Source organism: Carcharhinus amblyrhynchos, chromosome 2 (assembly GCF_965287045.1).
Source record: "Carcharhinus amblyrhynchos chromosome 2, sCarAmb.v2.hapA, whole genome shotgun sequence".
Taxonomy (NCBI): Eukaryota; Metazoa; Chordata; class Chondrichthyes; order Carcharhiniformes; family Carcharhinidae; genus Carcharhinus; species Carcharhinus amblyrhynchos.
In genome coordinates, this window is record NC_137325.1 from 16,388,908 (window position 1) to 16,413,688 (window position 24,781).

Sequence of the window (24,781 nt, forward strand, 5' to 3'; positions counted from 1 at the left end):
GTCTCTTAGAGTCCAAAGATATTTAGGTTAGGTGGATTAGTCATGGCAAATGCATGGGTTATGGGGTGAGGGGGAGGGGGAAGGAGAGCCTGGGTAAAATGCTCTTTTGGAGAGTCGGTGCAGACTTGATGGGCCAAATGGCCTCCTTCGACACTGTAGGGATTCTATGATTCTGTTCTGTGGAAACACCTTACTGTTTACACATTTTAAATCAAGACTTGGTATGTTTATAAATTCCTCTGGGTCAAAGCCACATTGCAAACTAGGTTTCATATCAAATTGGATTTAAACTGCCCAAACCTTTCCACTGGTGGACTATCTCATTTCATTTGACCTCGGACTTTAATCGGACCAGAACACTGCAGGCAGGATTACTGTTAATGCAAAACGCCCCATTCAATGTCACTGAACCCACAAACACATTTCGACTCCTGAGAGAGAGGGGATGAACATTTCTATTATGCCCACTGTCTGATCAGAGTGTTAGGTAAGATAAGTTGGAAAACCTCAACAGGTCTGTTGCACGTGTGGGGAGAGAAACAGTTAAAGTTTCCGAGGCAAGGATGACTCTTTGTCAAAGCTTAATCCTACTCCTCTCTCCAGAGATGCTGCCAGACCTGTTGAGTTTTTCCAGCACTTTTCTGTTTTTATTTCAGACTTCCAGCATTTGCACTGTTTTATTTTTATTTTAGAGTTATACTGGTCTCGTCCATTCTTTGGAAGTGTGCCACGTGCAGTTGACTGGAAACTTAACTCGGAAATAATTGAACTGTACAAGGCTCTTGCCAGATGTGATGGGAATTGTCCGAGAGAGGGTTCTCAGCTAACAGGTGGGTAGTTCATTCTCTTTTGAATTCACCTTAACCCCTTTGTATCAGCACTAGGAAAAAAAAAGCAGAATCTAGGAAATTGGGTATTAACCCACTTTATTAGTCCAATTAATTGTACATATCAATGTTACATGCCCGGAGTGATACTCAGATAAAAAAGCAAAAGTACTGTGGATGTTGGAAATCTGAAGTAAATACAGAAACTTTTGTCAATTCTCAGCAAGTCAGTCAGCATCTGTGGCAACAGGGACACAGAAAATAGTTGAGGCCAAAACGTTGTGTGATTTCGAGGAGAAATTAGATACAGCTCTTGAGGCTGAAGGGATTAAGGGATATGGGGGAAAAGAGCGATCAGGATATTGAATTTGATGATCAACCATGATCACAGTGAATGGTGGAGCAGGCTTGAAGGGCTGAATGGCCTACCCCTGCTTCTAATTTCTATGAAAAATCATCAACATGAAACGTTAACTCTGCTCCTCTCTCCACAGATTCTGACTGACCTGCAGAGTATTCTCAGCAGCGTCTGATGAGAAGCCCATGTTTTGTCTTGTCCAATCTCCAGTTGAATAATTGTGGTACACGTCCTGTTACCCAACTGTTCCTTCATTCCACAGGCAGATTCGAACCCATCTGGAGTCTTGGATCAGTCCCAGCTACAGCCATGAGTGGAAACTTCCGGAGAATACTTGACTGTTGGACCATCACGAGCACCTGAGGGGGAAACTCACCCATCTGCTTAACCTGGTGATTCACATCCGTGAGATTAAAAGAGGGCCATTTTGAGAAGCGGTTATTGTTTCATAGCCTAAGATTACAAACACTTAGACAGTTGGGTTATGGGGAAAACATGATCCTTGTCGTTTATGTTCTTGCACCATGTTAACAAACAAATGGGAGAAAAGAGTAAGCCAGTGAATCAAAAGTAGACTGTCAATTTGATTTTTGGCTTATTTCCTGCACAATAAAGCTGCAAATAGATGGCGGAAAACATCTGCAGAGCGGTGGGGAAAATGGGCCAATTGGATAATTCTATGGTTCTACAACATATAACATACATGTAATATAGTTCTTTACATTCAGCATTTCTGAAGTGTCTCCTCCAAACCCAGGAAGTCTCAACTAATGAACTGTGACAAAAGCAAAATACTGTGGGTACTGGATCTGAAACAAAAACAGAAAACGCTGGAAAATCTCTGCAGGTCAGACAACATCTGGGGAGAGAGAATAGAGCCAATGTGAAAATCATTAGTTCTATTCTCTCACCATGGATACTGTCAGACCTGCTCAGACTTTCCAGCATTTTCTGTTGGGTAATGAATGGTGGTCACTCCTGTAAAGTAGGAAAGGTGGCAGTCAATTTGTGCACAGCAAGATCCCACAAGCCGCAATGTGATGACAACCAGATTTTTTTTTAATATGCTAATATTGGTTTGAGGCTGAAATTCCTCCCTTTCCTCTCACTGGGCATCTTTTATGTCCCTTTAACTTTTCATTGGTACGGCCCACACTGCCGACACTAAGGCATCCCCTCAGGGCTGCTTGGGGAGCGTGAACTGAAAATTACATATCCTCCCTAAAAATGATGGTGCAGACCAATGAACCACTGCCCCGGCCCCCTCCCATTTGAATATATTTTACCAATTCATATACACTTCAATGAAGTACCGCCCGATAATGTTGGTAAATTCTCATGTTCAGTCTCCCTGCACACAATACTTTGGGGAGGCAGTGGCACAGCAGAATTATCTCTGGACTAGCAATCCAGAGACCCAAGGTAATGCTCTGAGGATCCATGTTCAAATCCCCCTTTGGCAGATGGTGAAATTTGGATTCAGTACAAAAGATCTGGAATTAAAAGTCTATCGATGACTATGAAACAATTGTCATTACAAAAACTCCATCTTGTTCAGGGTAAGAAATCTGCTGATCTGGCCTAATGGCATTCCGGACTCACAGCAATGTGGTTGATTCTCCGAAATTAAATTTAAATTTATTTATTAGAGTCACTATTTCAGAAGGCATATCTGAATGAACAATAAAGATTTTTTAAAGTTTTTTATTCATCACAAGTAGGCTTACATTAACACTGCAATGAAGTTGCTGTGAAAATCCCCAAGTCGCCACACTCTGGCGCCTGTTCGGGTACACTGCGGGAGAATTTAGCATGGCCAATGCACCCAACTAGCACGTCTTTCAGAGTGTGGGACAAAACCGGAACACCCGGAAGAAACCCACACAGACACAAGGAGAACATGCAGACTCTGCACAGAGAGTGACCCAAAGCCAGGAAGTGAACCTGGGATCCCTAGCACAGTGAGACACCAGTGCTAACCACTGTGCCACAGGGAGAGTCAATAAATGATCCCCACGTCCTGTAAAAATGAATAGATATAAAAAAAACTCCATCCCTGGTGACACAGAGGGGGGTGAGGAGGTGGACCAGTCGAAGCCAGAGTGCTCCCTACAACCCACAGCGTTTACAGACAGAGAAATTTAGTCCAGGAGCTGATATCTCCCTAGTCATTTCACATTTTCCAGCACAGCATAGTGAGTCGGTTAATAATATGGGGGCGGGGTGGAGTGGGGAGAAACATAACTTTGCACATTTAATTTCAACATGGGAGCCGATCAGCACAACAGAAGCTATTGCAGTTCCAATCAACGACGAATCAAACAAAAAATATAAAACATCCTCCTCGATATTTTTGTGTTTGTTTTAATTCTAAGTGATTTAGTCTCTACATAATATTTCCAGTCGGTATCTTTGCTGGGGTTGCAATTGGGTGAAGGTGGATCACACGAAGATGACATTTAATTACAGAGAAATGAAACATGACCTGAAGTCAACATCAACGCGATTTGTAATATTCTCATAACTTGCTTTCTCTTGGATTTTTTTTGGAAAAATAAAACACTCACACGATACCGGCAGTTTGTTTTTTTTTCTTTGTTGTTCACTCACAGACGAAAATTGTAATTTTTTTTAATGTTTAAACTACACAACTTGCATTTGGATAAGAGAAGGTTTGTCCAGAATCTTGAGTGAATACAGGTGAAAAATCAAAAGGGGTTGAGGCGGGGTGGGGAAGGGAAGAGGGAAGGAATACACAGTGTGGTATTTATTAAAATTAGAATTCAGCCAGTTACTTGGAAAGGAATCAGAAACCGTACTGGAGTCACAAAGGGGCATTGAAATGGCAGAGGTTGGGGAGGGAGCTTTGGACCCTCAGCTGGGGGAGGGAGGGGAGGGGGAAATGAGGACAGCACATTGAAATGATCTGGCTTTTGGGTCTGATCTGCACATCCGAACGAGTCGATATATCAAACTGTGCGGCACAGGTAGAATGAAAAAAATAATCAAACGAGGACATCCAGAGTTGAGCATCTCCTGAAGGTGTCTCTATTGCGATGAGAATCCTGCACACACACACACTTACACAGAGGGTGATGGATGGATTCTTTGTACCTTCGAAGGATGGTCAGGGTACCATGGAAGCGGCGAGGGTGCTCTGGAAATCTTGCTCAGCCCCCTCCCACACACACACACGCTGAATATTGTTAAGACGCCTTCAGTTCCAGTCGCGTTGCTGTTTCCCACTTGGTGGCCGACTGTGTAAAGAGGAAGCCCCCTCCTCCTCCTCCCCCCCTCCCCTTAAAGACATGGGATCTTGCAGGTTAAGTGCCCCCCGGAACGTGGTTCATGATCAACAAGCAATCCGTTTGCAGAAATTATCCTGAGCCAATGGTGTTTCATTTCTTTCAATCTCTTTGTGTCGCTGCCTCGCTAAGGGCTCCCGCTTTCTAGAGAATTACAGTACATTGGGTGCAGGAGGGTGGGGTTTTTGTTTTAAAAGTCGATTTTGCTGTCCAGTCCATGGATTTTTTTTTAACCATCCAACCGCTCTTTGCTTTAAGAGAAAGTGATAGTGGGAAAAGTCAGCACTAAGACTATAGCAAAGCACCCTTCAAAAAGCCACACATAAGCAGCAGGGCACCTAGTCCATCGCTTGCAGTTACGATCGTCGTACCTGAGGAAGAAGGTAAAACATTCGCTCATCTGGAAGGTATTTGTTTCCCGATATTTCTCAGCAACACGTCTTTAATCTCAGAATTAACGCTGGCTGGCGTCTCCGTCTTGGCATGCAATCACAACATGGCAAACAGTTCTAACACCCTGATATTAATAAAAAATGCGGCTGCAAAGGTGATCCGAAAGTGGAAAGCCGCATTCTCATAAAGCCAGAACAAAACAGCGTGAGAATGATGCATCCTACACAAGCCCCAAAGCCCTCGACCGAAGAGGCTGGTTAAGTTTGGCAGTCGGAGTTTATTGACTGCAGAATGCAAGTCTGACATAGGGGGCTAACTCTGTATCATAGTAATAATTACAGCAGAGTGCCCTATTGCATCGGGCTCAGAATTAGTTCAAATGCATCACACACACACACACACATAGAGTCGATTCTAGGAAGATAAGAGGCATCTAAACAGGGAAATAGAGTTAATGTTACGCCCCCTACTAACAGCCACCACCCGAGGAAATAGCCTCCACCCGGGACTATTTCCTGGGTAGTGGCTGTTACTAGGGGGCATAACTATAAGATTCACGGTGGGAGATATAGAGGGGATGTCCGAGGTGGATTCTTCACTCAGGGAGTGGTTGGGGTGTGGAATGGACTGCCTATTGTGGTGGTGGAGTCGTACACTTTAGGAACTTTCAAGCTGTTATTGGATAGGCACATGGAGCACACCAGAATTATAGGGAGGGGATAGCTTGATCTTGGGATTGGACATAGCTGGGCCCAACATTGAGGGCCAAAGAGCTGTACTGTGTTGTAATGTTCTACGTACTGTGTACTGAATGGATGGTGTTTGGTACATGGAGATTGTGGCTTTTTGCAGAGTTTACCTGCCAGCAACCCAGTGGTGACAAATCCTCCCAATGCTGACCCTTGCAACTGGAGTCATAAGAGATTTACAGCATGGAAACAGGCCCTTCCGCCCAACTTGTCCATGCCGCCCCAATTTTTACCACTACACTAGTCCCAATTGCCTGTGTTTGACCCATACCCCTCTATACCCATCTTACCCACATAACTGTCTAAATGCTTTTTAAAAAACAAAATTGTACCCATCTCTACTACTGTCTCTGGCAGCTGGTTCCAGACATTCATCACCCTCTGAGTGAAAAAAAAACTGCCCCTCTGGACCCTTTTGTATCTCTCCCCTCTCACCTTAAAACTATGCCCTCTAGTTTTAGACTCCCCTAACTTTGAGAAAAGATGTTGATTTTCTACCCTATCTACACCACTATCTACCCTATCTACACCACTATCCACCCTATCTACACTACTATCCACTCTATCTATATCATTCCTCTGAAATATACCCCGGTCTGAGTGGTCCTAAGGAACAATATTCACTTACAAGTACCTGGCGTCTCATTTCAAGCTTCTGCATTCTTCCTAATCCGCTCTGTAGGTCTTTGAATGCCAATGGATTCCATGATAGCTCACCCACTGGTCTTTATAGCCCTATATACGCGATGGACGGATTGCACACACTTTAACACTAGGCAGGTTATAGAAATAGATCGAGAAGCACGTGGCTCCCTCTGTTGGCTCACACCGGAATAAATTCTAGGCCCCGCTTTTCTGGTCAATTTCTTCCCTCACTGAAAATGGAATAACTAACTAGTCATTCAGTTCATCTGGCCTTGGTTAATAAGACTTTGCTTTACAGCAATGCATCTGCTGCCTGTTGTAACTTTAAAACAAAAGTTGGGAAACATTTTAAAACGGGCTGATGCCCTGATGAAATGTGTCACACAGTACGAGTTCTTTTTATACCCCATGCTTTCCAAATTGATCAACAACAAAGCTCCACCTGCAGCTGTAAGTCCAGATGTGCATGTGCTTTCTTCAAGGTATCATTCTTTATGAGTATATCATGTAGATACTTCAAATAGCTATACACCTATTGTCTAGGGTTTACTGAAATCTAGAGTATAGGTTCTGGAGCATCTCTTTTCAATAAAAAAAATTCTTTTATTAGCACTACAAGTGGGCTTACAATAACACTGTGAAAATCCCCTAGTTGCCACACTCTGGCACCTGTTTGGTACACTAAGGGAGAATTTAGCATGGTCAATCAACAAAACCTGCACATCCATGGACTATTGCATGAAACCGGAGCACCTAGCAGAAACCCACGCAGACACAGGGAGAATGTGCAAACTCTGCACAGACAGTGACCTAAGCCTGGAATCGAACCTGGGTCCCTGGTGCTGTGAGGTAGCAGTGTTAACCACTGTGCTGCCTGTGGTTATGATGTTTCTATTATTAGTGAATCATAGAATCCCTAAAGTGTGGAAGGAGGCCATTCAGCCCATCAAGTCTGCAACAACCAGAATCCCACCCAGGCCCTATCCCCATTCATTTACCCTAGATAGTTCCCCCTGACATTAAGAGACACTTTAGTGTGGCCAACCAATCTACCTAACCCGCACATCTTTGGACTGTGGAAGGAAACTGGAACACCCGGAGGAAACCCGTGCAGACACGGGGAGAATGTGCATACTCCACAGACAGTGATCCAAGCCAGGCATCGAACCCGCAGTGCTAACAACAATGCCACCATGCCACCCCTAATTTATTGTGTATTGGTTATTCATCCAAAAGCAGTTGAGGCTAAAATATCACTTCATTAATACACTTCTTAAATATCTTGCTTTCCACCTTGTCCCCCACTGTCACCCATGCTCCTCTCCCCCTCTAGGGTCATCTGCCACATGCCTCATGTTGTCCTTTGACACTCTGAATCTTGGTTCTGCCATTTACACATTCAGATCTCTTCATGGACACCATAAGTAGAACCTCCAGCCTTTAATACTACCATTTACATTCCCTTTGTCTTTTTCTCTATGAAATATTTTCAATTACACCCCTTCTCCCAAACCACTGCCCCCCACCCCACCCAACCCCAGCCCTTACAGGAGAAACCTTGTCCTATTTTCTTGGTCTTCAGGTTGGAGGAGGGGTCATTCAGACTCAAAACATTGACTCTCTTTTCTCTCCACAGATGCTGTCAGCCCTGCTGAGCTTTTCCAGCATTTTTCAGTTTTTGAGGTCAAAACATTGTCTGGTTTCAAGAAGGAGTTGGATGTAACTCTTGAGGTGAAAAGGTTCAAAAGGATTTGGAGGGAAAGCGGAATCAGACTATTGAGTTGGATGATCAGACATGATCATAATGAACGAACGAATGGCTCCATTTGTCTGTGTTTCAGTGTTGCTATGTGTGTCTCTGGAATATGTGTAAAGATTATACATCAGGATGCTTCAGAAAGGAGAATTATTCTGTACAGAAGTGAGGGTGAGAGTGGGGCAGTCAGCCCAATACCTGCACTGTTTCTGAAGGCCTATGCCTTGCTTACCTGACGTGGATGTGGCGCTCTGCCTGAGGATTGTGGCGGCCGGCCTGCTGGTGGTAGCTTCCGTCTGTCCTTTGTGAGTGACCCGGTTGTTGGGGGAGCGGCGGCCTGGTCGCTCGCTGGAGGGGGCCACGGCTGCAGGTGGGCTCCGCATCCCCTTGCCGTCGTGCAGGGGCAACGGTGGTGGCTCGAGTGCCTGCAGGGCCCGGGCGTGGCTGGCATTGACGTAGAGGTGCCCTTGGGCCTTGTACTCGTGCAGCTCCCCGTTGTTGGCGTCGGTCACCCGGCACTCGTACAGGCCTTCATCGTCCTTCCGCACTTTCAGAATCTGCAGTTTATGTGAGATGTCACTGCCCATCACTTTCACTGTCTGCAAAAGGGTGGGGGGGGTTGGGGAGAAAATGACCAGACTAATAAATACATCAATATCACTAACAGAGTCCCCCACTAACACACACACACATATATACACACACACACAACACAACACACACACAACACACACACACCCCTAAAATACCCACAACACCACCTAAACACAAAGACATTTAACAAGAAATTCAACTGTTGTGTCAAGTCCCAGACAAATAAGTTATTTTTATTCAACAATAGAAAATGCAGGCTCAGCAGGTCTGACAGCATCTGTGAAGGGAGAATACAGACGATTCTCTCTCCACAGATGCTGTCAGACCTGCTGAGTTTTTCCAGCATTTTCTGTTTTTTTATTTCAGATTCCAGCATCCGCAGTATTTTGCCTCCAATTTTTTACTCCAAGCTTAAACTTACAAAGCCAATGCGGACCGGGCAAACCCAAATCCATTCCTTGCTTACTCCAAAAACCAAATTCAAAATCCAATTCATAGTCCCCACAGGAGAAACAAACAACACAAAAGTAAAGTACTGCAGATGCTGGAATTGGAAACACAAACAGAAATTGCTGGAAAATTTCAGCAGGTCTGACAGCATCTGTAGAGAGAATAGAGCCAAAGTTATGAGTCAGGATGACCCTGCATCAGATCCAAGCTGGCGAGATAGGGCAAAGCACCCCGTCTTGATCTGGTGCTTGATCTTAGCCAGGCCAGTAACAACGTTGTTCATGATGTGTTGCCCACGGCACACAGATGGTGCCAATGCAGGAAGTGTTATGTCAGGGTCCACCTTTCTGTAATTATCCAATTTGTTAATGACGTGATTGGATCTGCTTTTTATTCGAAGAGATGAACGTGCTGGGGGTGAGTTGAAGGGGGCTCTCTTGTAAATTACCCAAGATAAGAAGAAACAAAAAGCAAGTGCAATTTCTGTCTGAAATCCTGGGTGAAGGGACATTCCCTATGGGGGCTGGAAAGGACAGGACCCTTGTGCCTCTCTCTGTGTTGAGATTCGATTATGTGATTTAGGTTGATGGGCAGACTCCAGCAAGGATGGTGTCCTATTAGGTTGTTACTTTGTCAGACTGGGTATTCCCCATGCTGAAACGGATCTGAAGGACACACAAATGCCAACTCCATTTACAACAGCAAAACAGTTTATTACCTTTATTATGGTAAATCCCCTGGTGTGCATTTGGTTCCACAATGTGACAGTGACCAATTAAAGGAGTGAGCTCATTAATTAACATTACCATTCATTGCGTTTACTCCATTAGGAATTAATTGAATTTAAATGAAGTGCAATTGTGAAATTTGATTACATTCATAAACAAAATACCAGTTGCACATTTTCCTTTAGCATTGTCTGCAGGAACATGGTGCACACACAATGGTGGCAGCCGGTGCCTAGGTGAATGTATTATGTAACATGTTGCTGGTGTTAAGATATTGCATTATTCCTGCAGCCCGTTTCCTGTTTCAGTGTCCATGTTTTCACTGGCAGGTGAAACAGTTGATAAACTGATCACATTTCCCAAAACCAGTGCCACCCCCACCCCTAGACTCTACCCTACTCGACCCCCCTCTACCCCACCCCTTACCCTCAAACCATCCCCCAGACCTCTAGCCCAATTCACCCTCATCCTCTCTACTGCACCCCACCCCATCAGCCCTACCCCTAACCCATCCCTACACCACCTCTACTGCCAACGCACCCCCACCCTCTCTACCCCACCCCACCTCTGCTCCTTCTAGCCCCACCCATCCCTCTATTACCCAACCCTGACCCCCACACCTCTACCTCCCACCCATACCCTACACCATCTCTACCTCAACCCACCCACACAACCCCTACCCCAACTCCCATATTTCTACCCCATTCCTGCCAGCTCTAACCCCAACCCATCCCTATGACACCACTACCCCACTACATACCCCCGATCACTACTCCACCACCTCTACCTCACCCCCACCCTCTCTACCCCCACTGACCCCCAACCCATCCGCTATACCTCTTATCCACCCCACCCCACCCCTGCACTTCCACCTCATTCCTCAACTATCCACCCCTTAACCCCACACCTATCACCCACTACTACTACCTACCCCATCCCCATACCCCTATCCCCCACACCTCTACCCCCACCCACACCTATCACCCACTACTACTATAACCCCACACCTCTGCCCCCGACCACACCTATCACCCACTACTACTACCTACCCTATCCCCACATCTCTATCCCCCACACCTCTACCCCCCACCCACACCTATCACCCACTACTACTACCTACCCTATGCCCACACCCCTATCCCCCACACCTCTATCCCCCTCCCCCCACAGTCCCTAGCCCATCCTCACCTACCAGCTCCGACCCCCCTCTTCCCAGACCTCTCCTCCCATTTTCGATCCTCCAGAGCCGACTCCAAGTTTAGAGTCAGAGAGGCCAAACCTCCCTCCAGCCCGGAGATCGACACAGTGGCATTCAGAGTGGCCCAGATCAGCTGTCCCGCCTCTGTCCAGACATCTTACTCACACTTATTTTCGTCTCGTCGTTGATCATTTCGCTTTGTGGCAAAGTGTCCAACTGCAGGAAGACAGAAGGATAGAGAGCACGACATGAGAGATACAGACACCCCAGGCAGCAAAGAGCGGTGATATTTCAGGGTGGGAGTGTACAAGTGAAAATACAAGGACAGAGATATCACAGCAAGCGGCGCATCGTGGGTTAAATCTGGCAGTGCGCGGATCAAATCTATTGTACCTGGTGGCTACAGCGGGCATATTATTAGAGCAATCTTATCCAAGATATAGTGTTCTGGCTTGATGCGTGAATCTTTGGCAAATCTCCAATATCTGCTGATATTATGCAGTAATCCGTGAGATAATAAACAGCCAACTTTTCCCTATGTACTCGGTTCACTTTTTTTTATTGGAGGTTCTTTAGAAAGGGGTACAAAGATTCCGGGTGACACATTACCAGGAGAGTGGGGGGTAAGGCTTCTCACACTCACAGCACTGTGGTAAGGTCTGTAGATTAGGGGCGACATCAACTGACATCTTCATGTGACTGGGTTTCATTGGAATGAGATTCGACAAGTGCTAGAGGTTTTTCTCTGTTTGCTGCACAAGTATATTCCACTCCTTTCACAGTAGTCGCCCCCACTCCTCTTACCCCCTCCCTAGAACCCCATCGGTGCTTTGGCAGCGGTAGATTTTCTGATCTAATTGACGTTCCTCTAACGCGTCAAAACCTCTACATTTGGAGAGCCCAGTGTAAACAGGAGGAATAATTGAGGGCACCTCTTCAAGCTCATAACAACATGGGTTCCCAGTCTATCTGCTCGAAGCGCCCTACTGTCATTGTTTAATTCCGCACCATTTTAAATCACACTCATCTTTCAAAGGTTCACATAGGAATAAACAGCCACGCCACAAAACGGGGGAGTGCGGGTCTGTCTCTCCCTCGCTGCCACCCACAGTTACTGCGGGATGTTCTGTTTGCACTGAGGGATCTAAAGGGAGAGGAGATACCAGCCAGTGGAGAAATACTCTCCCGAAGCCAGCAAACATGAAAGCCGCAATGGAATCAGCGCGAGGGTTTAAGTAAATGAGGCAATTTAGCGATCCGACTGACGCAAAACAGGCATCGAAAGACTGGCAGTATAGAAGAATGTGGGTACGTGAGAGCGAGAAAGGAATTGCATGCTAGCGTGTGTGTGAGAGTGTGCAAAGAATTGTGTTTGAGTGTGTAAGAGTATGTAAGTAATTGTGTGTGGGTGTGAGGTGTGTGTAAGGAATTATGTGTGTGTCTGTGAGTATGTGTAAAAGTGTGTCAGGAATTGTGCATGGTTGTGAAGGAATGTGAGTGTGAGGAATTGTATATGGGTATGAGGGAGTGTAAGGAATTGTATATGGATGTGAGCGTGTATAAGGAATTGTATGTGGGTGTGCAAAAATGTGTAAGGAATTGTGTGTGGGTGTGTTAATGTGTAAGGAATTGTGTGTGGGTGTCTGAGACTGTGTAAGGAATTGTGTGTGTGTAAGAATTGTGTGTGGGTATGCGAGTGTGTAAGAATTGTGTGTGGGTATGTGTGTGTAAGAATTGTGTGTGGGTATGTGTGTGTAAGAATTGTGTGTGGGTATGTGAGTGTGTAAGAATTGTGTTTGGGTGTGTGAGTGTAAGAATTGTGTGTGGGTGTGTGAGAGTGTAAGAATTATGTGTGGGTGCTTGAGAGTGTGTGAGGAATTGTGTGTGGGTATGTGAGTGTGTAAGAATTGTGTATGGGTGTGTGTGTAAGAATTGTGTATGGGTATGTGAGTGTGTAAGAATTGTGTGTGGGTATGTGAGTGTGTAAGAATTGTGTATGGGTGTGTGTGTGTAAGAATTGCGTGTGGGTGTGTGAGTGTGTGTGTGTGTGGGTGTGTGAGTGTGTGAAAGGAATTGTGTGTGAGTGTGTAAGGAATTGTATGTGGGTGTGTGAGTGTGTAAGGAATTGTGTATGGGTATGACAAAGTGCGCATATGTTGTATGGAGTGTAAGTGTCTGTGTAGGTTTGTGTGGGGAGGTGTGTGTGCGTTTTGATTTGGGTGTGTGAGATTGTGTGAATATGGTAGAGCTTGGTAGTGAGTAAACATATATGTGAGAGCTCATGTTTGCTCAAGAATGAGTGTGTGGGGGCGAGAATGTGTGTAGCTGAGTGTGTATGGGAGTATGTGTGTGTGTGTGGGTTTGTGTGAAGGAGTGTGTGCAAGTAAATGTGCTTTTGTCTGTGAGACACATTGGTGTACATGAAGGAGCGTTATTAAGTGTGTATGAAGGGATATGTGTGAAGGCATGTGTTTATTTGCATGTGAGACCGTGTGTGTGTAAGGGTGCCTGTGTATGAGGGAGTTGTGTTTATGTGTGTATGAGGGTCTGTGTGGAGTGTGAGTGTCTGGAGTGTGTTTGTGTAGCATGCCTCTGTAAAGGAGTGAATGTGTGTAACTGTATGTGTGTGTGGGTGTTTGTGCATGAGGAAGCATGTGTCTGAGGGAGCATGTGAAAGGGTGTGTGTGTGAGGGAGTATTTGTTTGAGAAGTAGTGTGTGGAGTATATCTGACTGTATATCTGAAGTATGTGTGAGGGTTTGTGTTCATCAAAGTGTGTGTGTGTGTGTGAGGTGGCATGTGTGTGCATGTAACAGAAGGTATATCTGTGGGAGCATGTACACAATGTGTCAATGTGTGTGTGTGTGGGAGGGGGTATGTGCAGTGTGCCTAAGTGTGTGTCACAGTGGGTGTCATAGTGTCTGTGCTTGAACATTTGTGTGTGTGTATAAAAGTGTCTCTGTGAATGAATATGTGTGAGTGAGTGGTATGTGTGTGAAGGCGCATAGTGTGCATGTGTGTGTGTGAAGGTGTCCGTGTGATGTGTGCGCGAATGTGTCTAGGTGTGTGTGTGTGTGAAGGTGTGTAGTTTATTTGGTGTGTGCATGTGAAGGTGTGAGTGTCAGGGTGTGCGTGTGAAGATATGTATAAGTGTGAAGGTGTATGTGTGTAGGTATGTGCTTGTGAAGGTGTGAATGTGTGTATGTGTGTGAAAGTGTGTGTGTGTGTGAAGGTGTGTGTTAAGTGTGTTTAAGTATGTGTGTGAGTGTGAAGGTGTATGTGTGTAGGTGAAGGTGTGTGTGAAGTGGATGTGTATGTGTGTGTGAAGGTGCATGTGTGTAGGTGTGTGTGTGAAGGTGCATGTGTGTAGGTGTGTGTGAAGGTGCATGTGTGTAGCTGTGTGTGTGTGAAGGTGCATGTGTGTAGGTGTGTGTGAAGGTGTATGTGTGTGTGTGTGAAGGTGCATGTGTGTGTGAAGGTGTATGTGTGTGTGAAGGTGCATGTGTGTAGGTGTGTGTATGAAGGTGCATGTGTGTGTGAAGGTGTAGGTGTGTGCGTGAAGGTGCATGTGTGTAAAGGTGCATGTGTGTAGGTATGTGGCTGTGTGTGAAAATTTGTGTGTGGTGTGTGTGTTGTGTGGAAAAGTGTGTGTGTGTGAGTGAAGGTGTGTATGTGTGAGGGTGTAAGGACACGTGCAGAGAAGGATGCAAAGAGAAGGCGAGTTAAATAACGGAGCCCTGTCGCCCCAGGAGTGGCGGCTACCTGGATCTTGCTGGCCTCTGGACTGTACTCCTGGCCGGATGAAGCTCGAATGAACCACCACTGGATCTCCAGGTAATAGGAAGGGGATCCGCTGCCCCTGAAAGCACAGGCCATTTCCACATTCTCCCCTTCTTCCGCCGTCACACTCTCGGGGAGCTCAGTGAATCGGGCTACAATGAACAAACGTTCAGATTTGATCAAACTTCTCCCGCCAAAGCATTACTGAGAACATTATCCCAGCCGAAAGCAGAGCTCTTGAGATCCCAGTTTCCCCCGCACGCAGCGAGTGCCCTGGCCAGCAACAAGCTGGACTCGCTGTTAATCCATTTCTGAAATCCGTCCATACTCTCCATCCTTTTTCACCGTGCATGTATTAATAATTATATATCATTAAAAAAATGAAAATACAAAGCTGACGGTGAATACAAATGAGGCGGAATCCGCAACCTTCTCACGCGGGAACATAAAGTAACGCATCCCATTAAGTGACTGGCAGTAACATTTATCCTCGCTTACAGACCCTCTCTATTATATCATTTCCTCGATTTTTTTTCCACTTTCTGCTTCTCCTTCCTCTGACTTTTCTTCCCACTTATCATTCATTTCACACATTCTCTCTCTCTTCTCTCTTCCTCCCTTTCTTGTTCCCTCTTCCCGTTCTCCCATCTCGCGTTCAATCTTTATCCTCTCTATTCTTCCCCTCTGCGCTCAAATTCTTACCCTGATGTTCCAGGCAGGCGAAGCTCCCAATATAGGATATATCATATGTATTATATATATATATTTAATTGCAGAATAAGGCGTTATTTATTTAACCTCCTACTGCTGGGATAGTCATGTGTGTGTGTGTGTTTGTATGCTGGGAGAGACATATGTCTCTCGGTGAGTGCATGTTTGTGTGGGTCCATTGTTTTGCCCACCTTCCCCTCTCTCTCCCTCAATATTTCTTCTGACCGACAGCCCAGAACCCCAGAGTCCCACTCAAGCGCGGTATTTTCGATGTTGCTTTTATTCGTGCATCTTCCCATTCCAATAAATTGTCTTTCCTTCTCCCCACTAACCAAACCCTCCCCCCCCACCCCACACACCCCAAACCTCACAAAATAAAATTAGTTTCAATAATTGCAGTTAATAGCCAGGGTGTTTCTAACAAAACAGCAACATGTAACTCTCTCTCTCCCTCCCTTTTTATCTCAGTCAAAGGAGCCTTAGGAAGGGGGTTTATTTGTTAAACGCGGTCTTACCTTGGGATGAAAAACCCAGATGAGCGCAAAAAACAAAAAGGCACCCAAATCCAAGAGAAAGAGGGAAGGTCCCCATCATCCCAAACAGACATCAGCAAGTGTTGAGCCGTCCTGAGCAATTAGCAAGGCGAAACTGTAATTCTTCTAGGGAGCCGGTGTACTAGCTGCTGCATTCTGCTCCCGCTTTGCTGTGTGTGTGTGTGTGTGTGTTTGTTGGATGGAGATCAGGGTTTCTGGAGGTGAGCTATAATGCAGCTCATTAGCCCCCCCAAAAAAGCCCCAGCTCCGGAGTCAAGAGACGCTGCTGCTTTTGGTGATGGAGGAGGGAGCGTGGAAAGATGCCCCGCTCTTGATCGGTACCTGCCCGTCTCCAGTGCGCCAGTCACTTCTCCCCCATTGCGTCTTCGCCCTCCTCACACTCTGTGCGAGTTACAGCAGCAGCAGCAGCAACAGCCCCCAGGAAATATCCGCCCATTATCAGACCAATCAACCTCGCAACGCTGCAACTTCCCCAGCGCTCCCCAGCTTCGGAGTGGCTGGAAGGCAGCGAATGTGTGCGAGTCAAAACACACACACAGCTCCCCCCATCAACACAGCCCCAATACACATACACACTAAACCCCACCCCACAACACACCCAAAACACACACACACACACACAGCTCCCCAATCAACACACATCCCAGCCCCAATACACATACACACTAAACCCCACCCCACAACACACATACACCCAAAACACATACACAGCTCCCCCCATCAACACATACACACTAAACCCCACACCCAAAACACACACACAGCTCCCCAATCAACACACATCCCAGCCCCAATACACATACACACTAAATCCCACCCCCTAACACACATACACCCAAAACACACACACAGCTCCCCCCATCAACACAGCCCCAATACACATACACACTAAACCCCACCCCACAACACACCCAAAACACACACACACACAGCTCCCCAAGCAACACACATCCCAGCCCCAATACACATACACACTAAACCCCACCCCACAACACACGTACACCCAAAACACACACACAGCTCCCCCCATCAACACATACACACTAAACCCCACACCCAAAACACACACACAGCTCCCCAATCAACACACATCCCAGCCCCAATACACATACACACTAAATCCCACCCCCTAACACACATACACCCAAAACACATACACAGCTCCTCTCATCAACACACAACCCGCCCCCAACACACACACACACTAAATCCCACCTAACAGCACACCCAAAACACACACACAGCTCCACCCATCCACATACAAGCCAGCCCCAATACACACACACACACTAAATCCCACACCACAACACACACATATGCAAAACACACATACACAGCTTCACCCCGTCAAAACACAAGCCAGCCCCGACACACACACTAAACCCCACCCCACAACACACCCAACACACACACACACACAGCTCCCCCCATTAATTCACAAACCAGCCCCAATATACACACCCACAAAACCCTACCCCACAACACCCACCCACACAAAACACATGCACATCTCCCCCATCAACACATAACCCAGCCCCAATACACACACACTCAACCCAATTTCACAACACACCTGAAACACACACACAGCTCCCCCCATCAACACACAACCCAGCCCCAATACACATACACTGAACCCCACTCCACAACACACTCCCAAAACACACATACAGCCTACTCCGTCTTCACACAACCCAGCCCCAGTACACACACACTAAACCCCACAACACACACCCATCCAAAACACACACACAGCTCCTCCATCAACACATAACCCAGCCCAACATACACACACTAAACCCCACCCCACAACACACCCAAAAGTCACACACAGCTCCCCCCATCCACGTACAAGCCAGCCCCAATACACACACTAAATCCCACACCACAACACACACATACCCAAAACACACACACACAGCTTCCCCCCGTCAAAACACAAGCCAGCCCCAATACATACACACTAAACCCCACCCCACAACGCACATCCAACACACATACAGCTCCCCCCATTAGCACACAAACCAGCCCCAATACACACACACTAAACCCAATCCCATAACACACATCCAAAACACATAACCAGCTCCCCCTCTTGCAAACATGCAACCCAGCTCCAATGCACACACACTAAACTCCACCCCACAACACACTCTCACCCAAAACACACACAGACACCCCATCAACCAACAAGACAGCCCCAATACACAGACACAAACTCCACCCCACAACACACACCCAAAACACAAACACAGCTCCCCCATCAACACACAACCCAGCCCCAATTCACACATTAAGCCCTACCCCACAACACAACCCAAATACACACAGCTTCCCCCTGAACTACAACACACAAATACAGCTCTCTCTCTCTAACACGCAACCCTATCAACACACAAAGGCTAAACCCCACCCCCAACACACACACTCACAGTCCCACCCCAACACACACAAATACATCTTCCCCCCAACACAAATACAAACACAACACGCACATAACCTCACCCACCAACACACACAGAATCCTACCCCCAACACACACAACTCATCCCAACACACACAAAACTCCGCCCCCAACACACACACAACCCACCCCCAACACACACACAACCCCATCCCAACACACACACAACCCCACCCCAACACACACACACAACCCCATCCCCAACATACACACACAACCCCATCCCCAACATACACACACAACCCACCCTCAGTACACACACAACCCACTCCCAAGACACACATAACCTACCCCCAAGACACACACAACCCACCCCCAAGACACACACAACCCACCCCAACACACACAACACCACTTCCAACACACACACAAAACCCACCTCCAAAACACACACAAACCCACCCCCAAAACACACACAAAACCCACCCCCAACACACACACAACCCAATCCCCAACATAGACACAATTCTATCCCAAATACCAATACAATGCCATCTCAAACACATAAACAATCTCACCCCCAAAAGATACACAACCTCAGCTCAACACACACACACAGAATCCCACCCCTAACCCATACACAAACCCACCCCAACACATATACAACACCACCCCCAACACACACAACCACACCCACAACACACACACAACCCCACCCCAACACACACACACAACCCCATTCCCAACATCCACACAACCACAGCCCTATATACATACAGGCCCACTCCAACACACAATCCCACCCCAACACAGCCACAACCCTACCCTCAACACACATGCAACCCCACCCAAAACACTCATATAACATCCCCCCCAACACACACACAATCCCACCCCCAGCACACACATACAACCCCATCCCCAACATGCACAACCCCATCCCCAACACACACACAACTCCAAACCCGAAAATACACATCCCCACCCACAACCCCGCACACAACACACACAACCCCACACACAACCTCACCCCCAACACACACACAACTCCACCCACTACACACACACAACCCCACCTACTACACACACACAACCCCACCCCCAACACACACATATAGCCCCACCCCAACACACACAATGCCACGCCCAACACACACAACCCCACCCCAACACACACACAATGCACCCCATACATACAAACCCCACACCCACAGACACATAACCCCCTACCAACACACACACATGTACCACTAACCAACATACTTGCAACTCCGCCCCAACACACACACAAATAACCCCACCTCCAACACAAACACACAACCCCATCCCCAACACACACAAAATCCCCATCCCAACACACACACAAGCCCATACTCAACACACACAACCCTACTCCCGACACACACACAACCCCACCTCCAACACAGACATAACCCTATCTCCAACACACACACAGCCCCACCCCGAACACACACAACCCTATCCCAACACACACACAAAATCCCACACCCAACACACACCCAACCCCACGTCCAACAGACACACACAAAACCCCACCTCGAACACACACAACCCCACCCCAATATACACACACAACCCCACACCCAACACACACAACCCCACTCCTAACACATACACACAATCCTACCCCCAAAACACACACACACACACAAAAACTCATCCCAATGCATACACAACCCAACCCCCAACACACACACAACTCCATTCCAACACGCACAACCTCACCCCAACACACACACAACCCCACACCCAATATACACACAACCTCACCCTCAACACACACACACACAGAACCATACCCCAACACACACACAACCCTGAACCCAACACACACAAACCTCACCTCCAACACACACAACCCCACCCCCAATAAACACAACCATACCCCAACACACACACAACCCTAAACCTAACCCACACACAACCCCACCTCCAACATACACAACCCCAATACACACAACCCCACCCCCAACAAACATAACCCCACCCCAAAAAATACACAATCCCACCTCAAACATACACAATCAACCCCACCCACAACCCACACACACCGCTACCCCCAACAGACTCCCAAATACAGCTTCATCTCCTTCACTCCCCACAACAAACACACAGCTCCCTCAACCTCTCCACAATACACAAAACAGCTCCCCCTCCGATACACTCACAGCCCAATCTCCAAACACACACACAACCCCACCCCACAACACAAACACAACACTAACCCCAACACACACACAACCACACCCTCAAAGTACACAAAACCCCATCCCCACCACAACACACACAACCCCACCCTCAACACACACACACACAATCCCACCCCAACACACACACAAACCCAACCCCAGCACACACACACAACCCCACCCTCAACACACAGGCAAACTCACCCCAACACATACACAACCCCACCCTCAACACACACACAAACTCACCTCCAACACACACACAATCCCATCCCAACACACACACACACACATACATACACACACCCCGAGCACACACACACAACCCCACCCTCAACAGACACAAAACCCCATTCTCAACACACACACTACCATACCCCCAAAACACACACAATCCCACCCTCAACGCGCATACAACCCAATCCAACACACACACACAATCCCACTCCAACACACACACACAATCCCACTCCAACACACATACAAACCCATCCCCATCACACACATCCCCATCCCAAACACACAGAACCACATCCCAAACACACAGGAACCCCCCCAATAAAAAACACACACCTCACCCACCCCCAAACAAATCACCCCACCCCCTCCAAACACACACACACAGCCCTACCCCCAACACAGACACACAATCCCACCCCCAAACACACACAACCTCAGCCCCAAACTCATATGGAACCCCACCTCAATATCAGGCACAAAGACAGTTCTCTACTCCAGCACACACCTGCACAATCCCGCTCCTCACACTCGCACAGGCCCTACACTGACAGCTCCCGCACCACCACCACAGCACCCCCTTCCAATAGGCACACACACCACACCCCAACATACACACAACCTTATCCCCAGCAAACACAGAGACCCACCCCTAATACACACACAACCCTACCAACGACAACACACAACCCCACTCCCAATACACACAGTCCCCAGCACACACACAACCCTGGGCGGCACGGTTAGCACAGTAGTTAGCACTACTGCTTCACAGCTCCAGGGACGTGGGTTTGATTCCTGGCTTGGGTCACTGAGTGTGTGGAGTTTGCACATTCTCCTTGTGTCTGTGTGGGTTTCCTCTGGGTGCTCCGGTTTCCTCCCACAGTCCAAAGATGTGCGGGTTAGATTGATTGGCCATGCTAAACTGACCGTAGGTGCATAGGTTAGAGGATTAGTGGATAAAATATGTGTGGATATGTGGGTAGGGCCTGGGTGGGATTGTGGTCAGTGCAGACTTGATGGGCCGAATGGCCTCTTTCGGTACTGTTGGGTTTCTATGATTTCTATGAACCCTATCCTCCCCCCTTCAATGCACACATGCAAACACAGCTCCATCTCCTCCACCTTCACAACAAGCATACAGTTCCCCCAGCCCCTCCACAATACACAAATACAATTTCTCCTCCAACACACTCACAACTCAATCTCCACACACACAGCTCCCCAACACACAAATACAGCTCCCCCTCAAACACACAAAAAACCCAATACACTCAAGATACACATCAAAACACACAACTCCCTCCACAACACACATACACAGACACAGATCCTCCACACACACAGCTCCCCCCAACACACACCCATACACATGTACACAGCTCCCCCAAAATACACACATACAGACAATCCCTGGCACACCCAATACATGCACACAAGCCCCCAGAACACACACACAGCCCCCTTCCCCTAACACACACACATACAACCCACCAGACACATACACACACAGCTCTCCACAAAACACACACAGCCCCTCCATACGCCCACCCCCCAACACACACACATACACACACACAGGGTGGGATTTTACAGCTTTGCTCATCCCAAAGCTATAAAATCCCATTTGAGGTCAACAGACCTTTCCATGGTCTGCCCCTTGCCCATTCCGATTCCTGAGTGGGCAGGATGGTAAAATTCCAGCCACATTCTCTCCCATCACACACAGCTCCCCACAACACACAAATACACCTCCTCCTTCCAACACACAGACACACATGACCCTAACCCCAACACACACACAGCCCTCTTCCCAACATGCACATACTCAACCCCCCACACACAAACCCCAATGCACCCACAGCCTCCCACAACACACAAATACAGCTCCCCTTTCAACACACAGACAGACACAACACCACCCCCAACACACACAGAGCTCTCTCTCCCAACACACACACACAGCTCCCCACAACACACAAATACAGATCCCCCTCTAGCACACAGACATAAAAATAACCCCCAACATACACACAGAAAGCCCCCTCCCCTGACACACATATATACCTCTCCCCAACACACACACAATGCCCCAACACACAACCCCACTCCCAACTCACACACAGCCTCCAACACACACACACACACACACACAGCTCCCTCCCCAACACACATATACACCCCTCCCCAACACACACACTCAACCCCTCCAAACACAACCCCACTCCTAACTCACATGCACACACCTCTTCCCAACACACCCCTAACTCATACACACACACCTCTCCCTAACACACACTCAACCCTCCCCCCACACACAACCACATCCCTAACTCACACACACTCAATCCTTCCCCAGCACACACATACCCCTCCTCAACACACACACTCAACCCACTCCCCCACACACAATCCCACTCCTAACTCACAGATGCACTCAATCCTTCCCCAACACACACACAACCCTCCCAACACACACACCCAACACCCCCCTCACACACACATAACCCCACCCCTAACTCTCACACACACTCAATCCTTCTCCAGAACACACACATCTCTCCCCAACACACACACTCAACCCTCACTCACACACACTCAATCCTTCCCCAGCACGCACACACCCCTCCCCGACACATACACTCAACCCCCCCTCCCACACATAACCCCACTCCTAACACACACACACACTCAATCCCTCCCCAACATACATGACCCCCCCCAACACAGACACACTCAACCACCACTGCCCGCCCCCCCCCCCCCCCCAGATTGGTTCACTCTTCAGGGGGCACAGAAAAGGCGGACCAAACCAGAGACAAAAAAAACCCGTGTTAGTGACAAATGGTCGGAATCTAACTAATGCCACTGAATGCAAGAAGATGAGCTTCACTACTTCGCATCCGAACTATTCCCAGCCCCATGCAGCTCAGAACAATGAGCATCACCGCAGAGATATGGAGAGAGAGAGCTGTGTACCGGGGTGGATGGAGGTTTAATGCATTGGCTTTTATTTGGCCGCTGCAACTTCTGTAGCCTGTCGCTTGAACGAATCGGTGCCTGTATCATTACTGCGTCGACCTAGGTGAAGATGAGCAGCCCCTTTTCAAAATCCAGTTCCACCCTTCCCGAAACCAAGTGGGCAAGAGGGAATCAAATTTCACAAATAGGCAGTGAATTTATGCAACAGAGTGTTTTTGTCCCCTCTGACCCATCCTCTGCGGCTGGTTCACCCTCCCCTGTGGTTCCTCCCCCCCCCCACTTCACCCATTTATCCAAATAATAAGTTGCCACTGCAATATCAATAGACAATTTAGCCAAGCCATCTCCATATAACCAGAACTATTTCTGATCCTGTCTTTAATATACCCAGATGTTCACCCTAATACTGTAAGATGACCAGAGAGTTGATAGAAGGAACCAGAAAGCTTATTATCTTGGACATGCATGCAGCTGCCATTGGCAAACAGAGATTCTCAGAGCAAGATCAGTATACCAGACAACCCTCACTGCTTTTCCCACCAGCAGATGGTACCCAACAAGTCTGCTTCCTGACATACTAGCCTAATTCACCACCAAGAATTTCATAAGCACTGGAACAAAACAGTAGTCATGATGTGGAGATGCCGGCGTTAGACTGGGGTAAATATAGTAAAAAGTCTCACAACACCAGGTTAATGTCCAACCAGTTTATTTGATAGTAAACCCACAAGCTTTCGGAAATGCTGTTCCTTCATGTGTGGAAAGTTGAAGTGTGGAACTTCCCACACACCTGACGAAGGAACAGTGTTTCCAAAAGCTTGTGGGTTTACTATCAAATAAACTGGTTGGACTTTAACCTGATGTTGTGAGACTTCTTACAGAGCAATGGACCAGTGATTTT

At 47.5% G+C, this 24,781-nt stretch overlaps 1 protein-coding gene across 1 annotated transcript; it reads right to left on the bottom strand.

The window, feature by feature from the left end:
- Positions 1-900: 900 nt before the first annotated feature.
- LOC145352699 (V-set and transmembrane domain-containing protein 2A-like) lies at positions 901-16,514 on the bottom strand. The gene is made up of 5 exons (XM_080202942.1): positions 16,009-16,514; positions 14,765-14,934; positions 11,169-11,219; positions 8,266-8,632; positions 901-4,861 (listed from the first exon to the last, which is right to left on the bottom strand). Exons 1-5 carry the CDS (start codon positions 16,085-16,087, stop codon positions 4,782-4,784), a joined length of 747 nt encoding a protein of 248 aa, XP_080059068.1. The 5' UTR covers positions 16,088-16,514; the 3' UTR covers positions 901-4,781.
- Between the last annotated feature and the right edge of the window lie 8,267 nt (positions 16,515-24,781).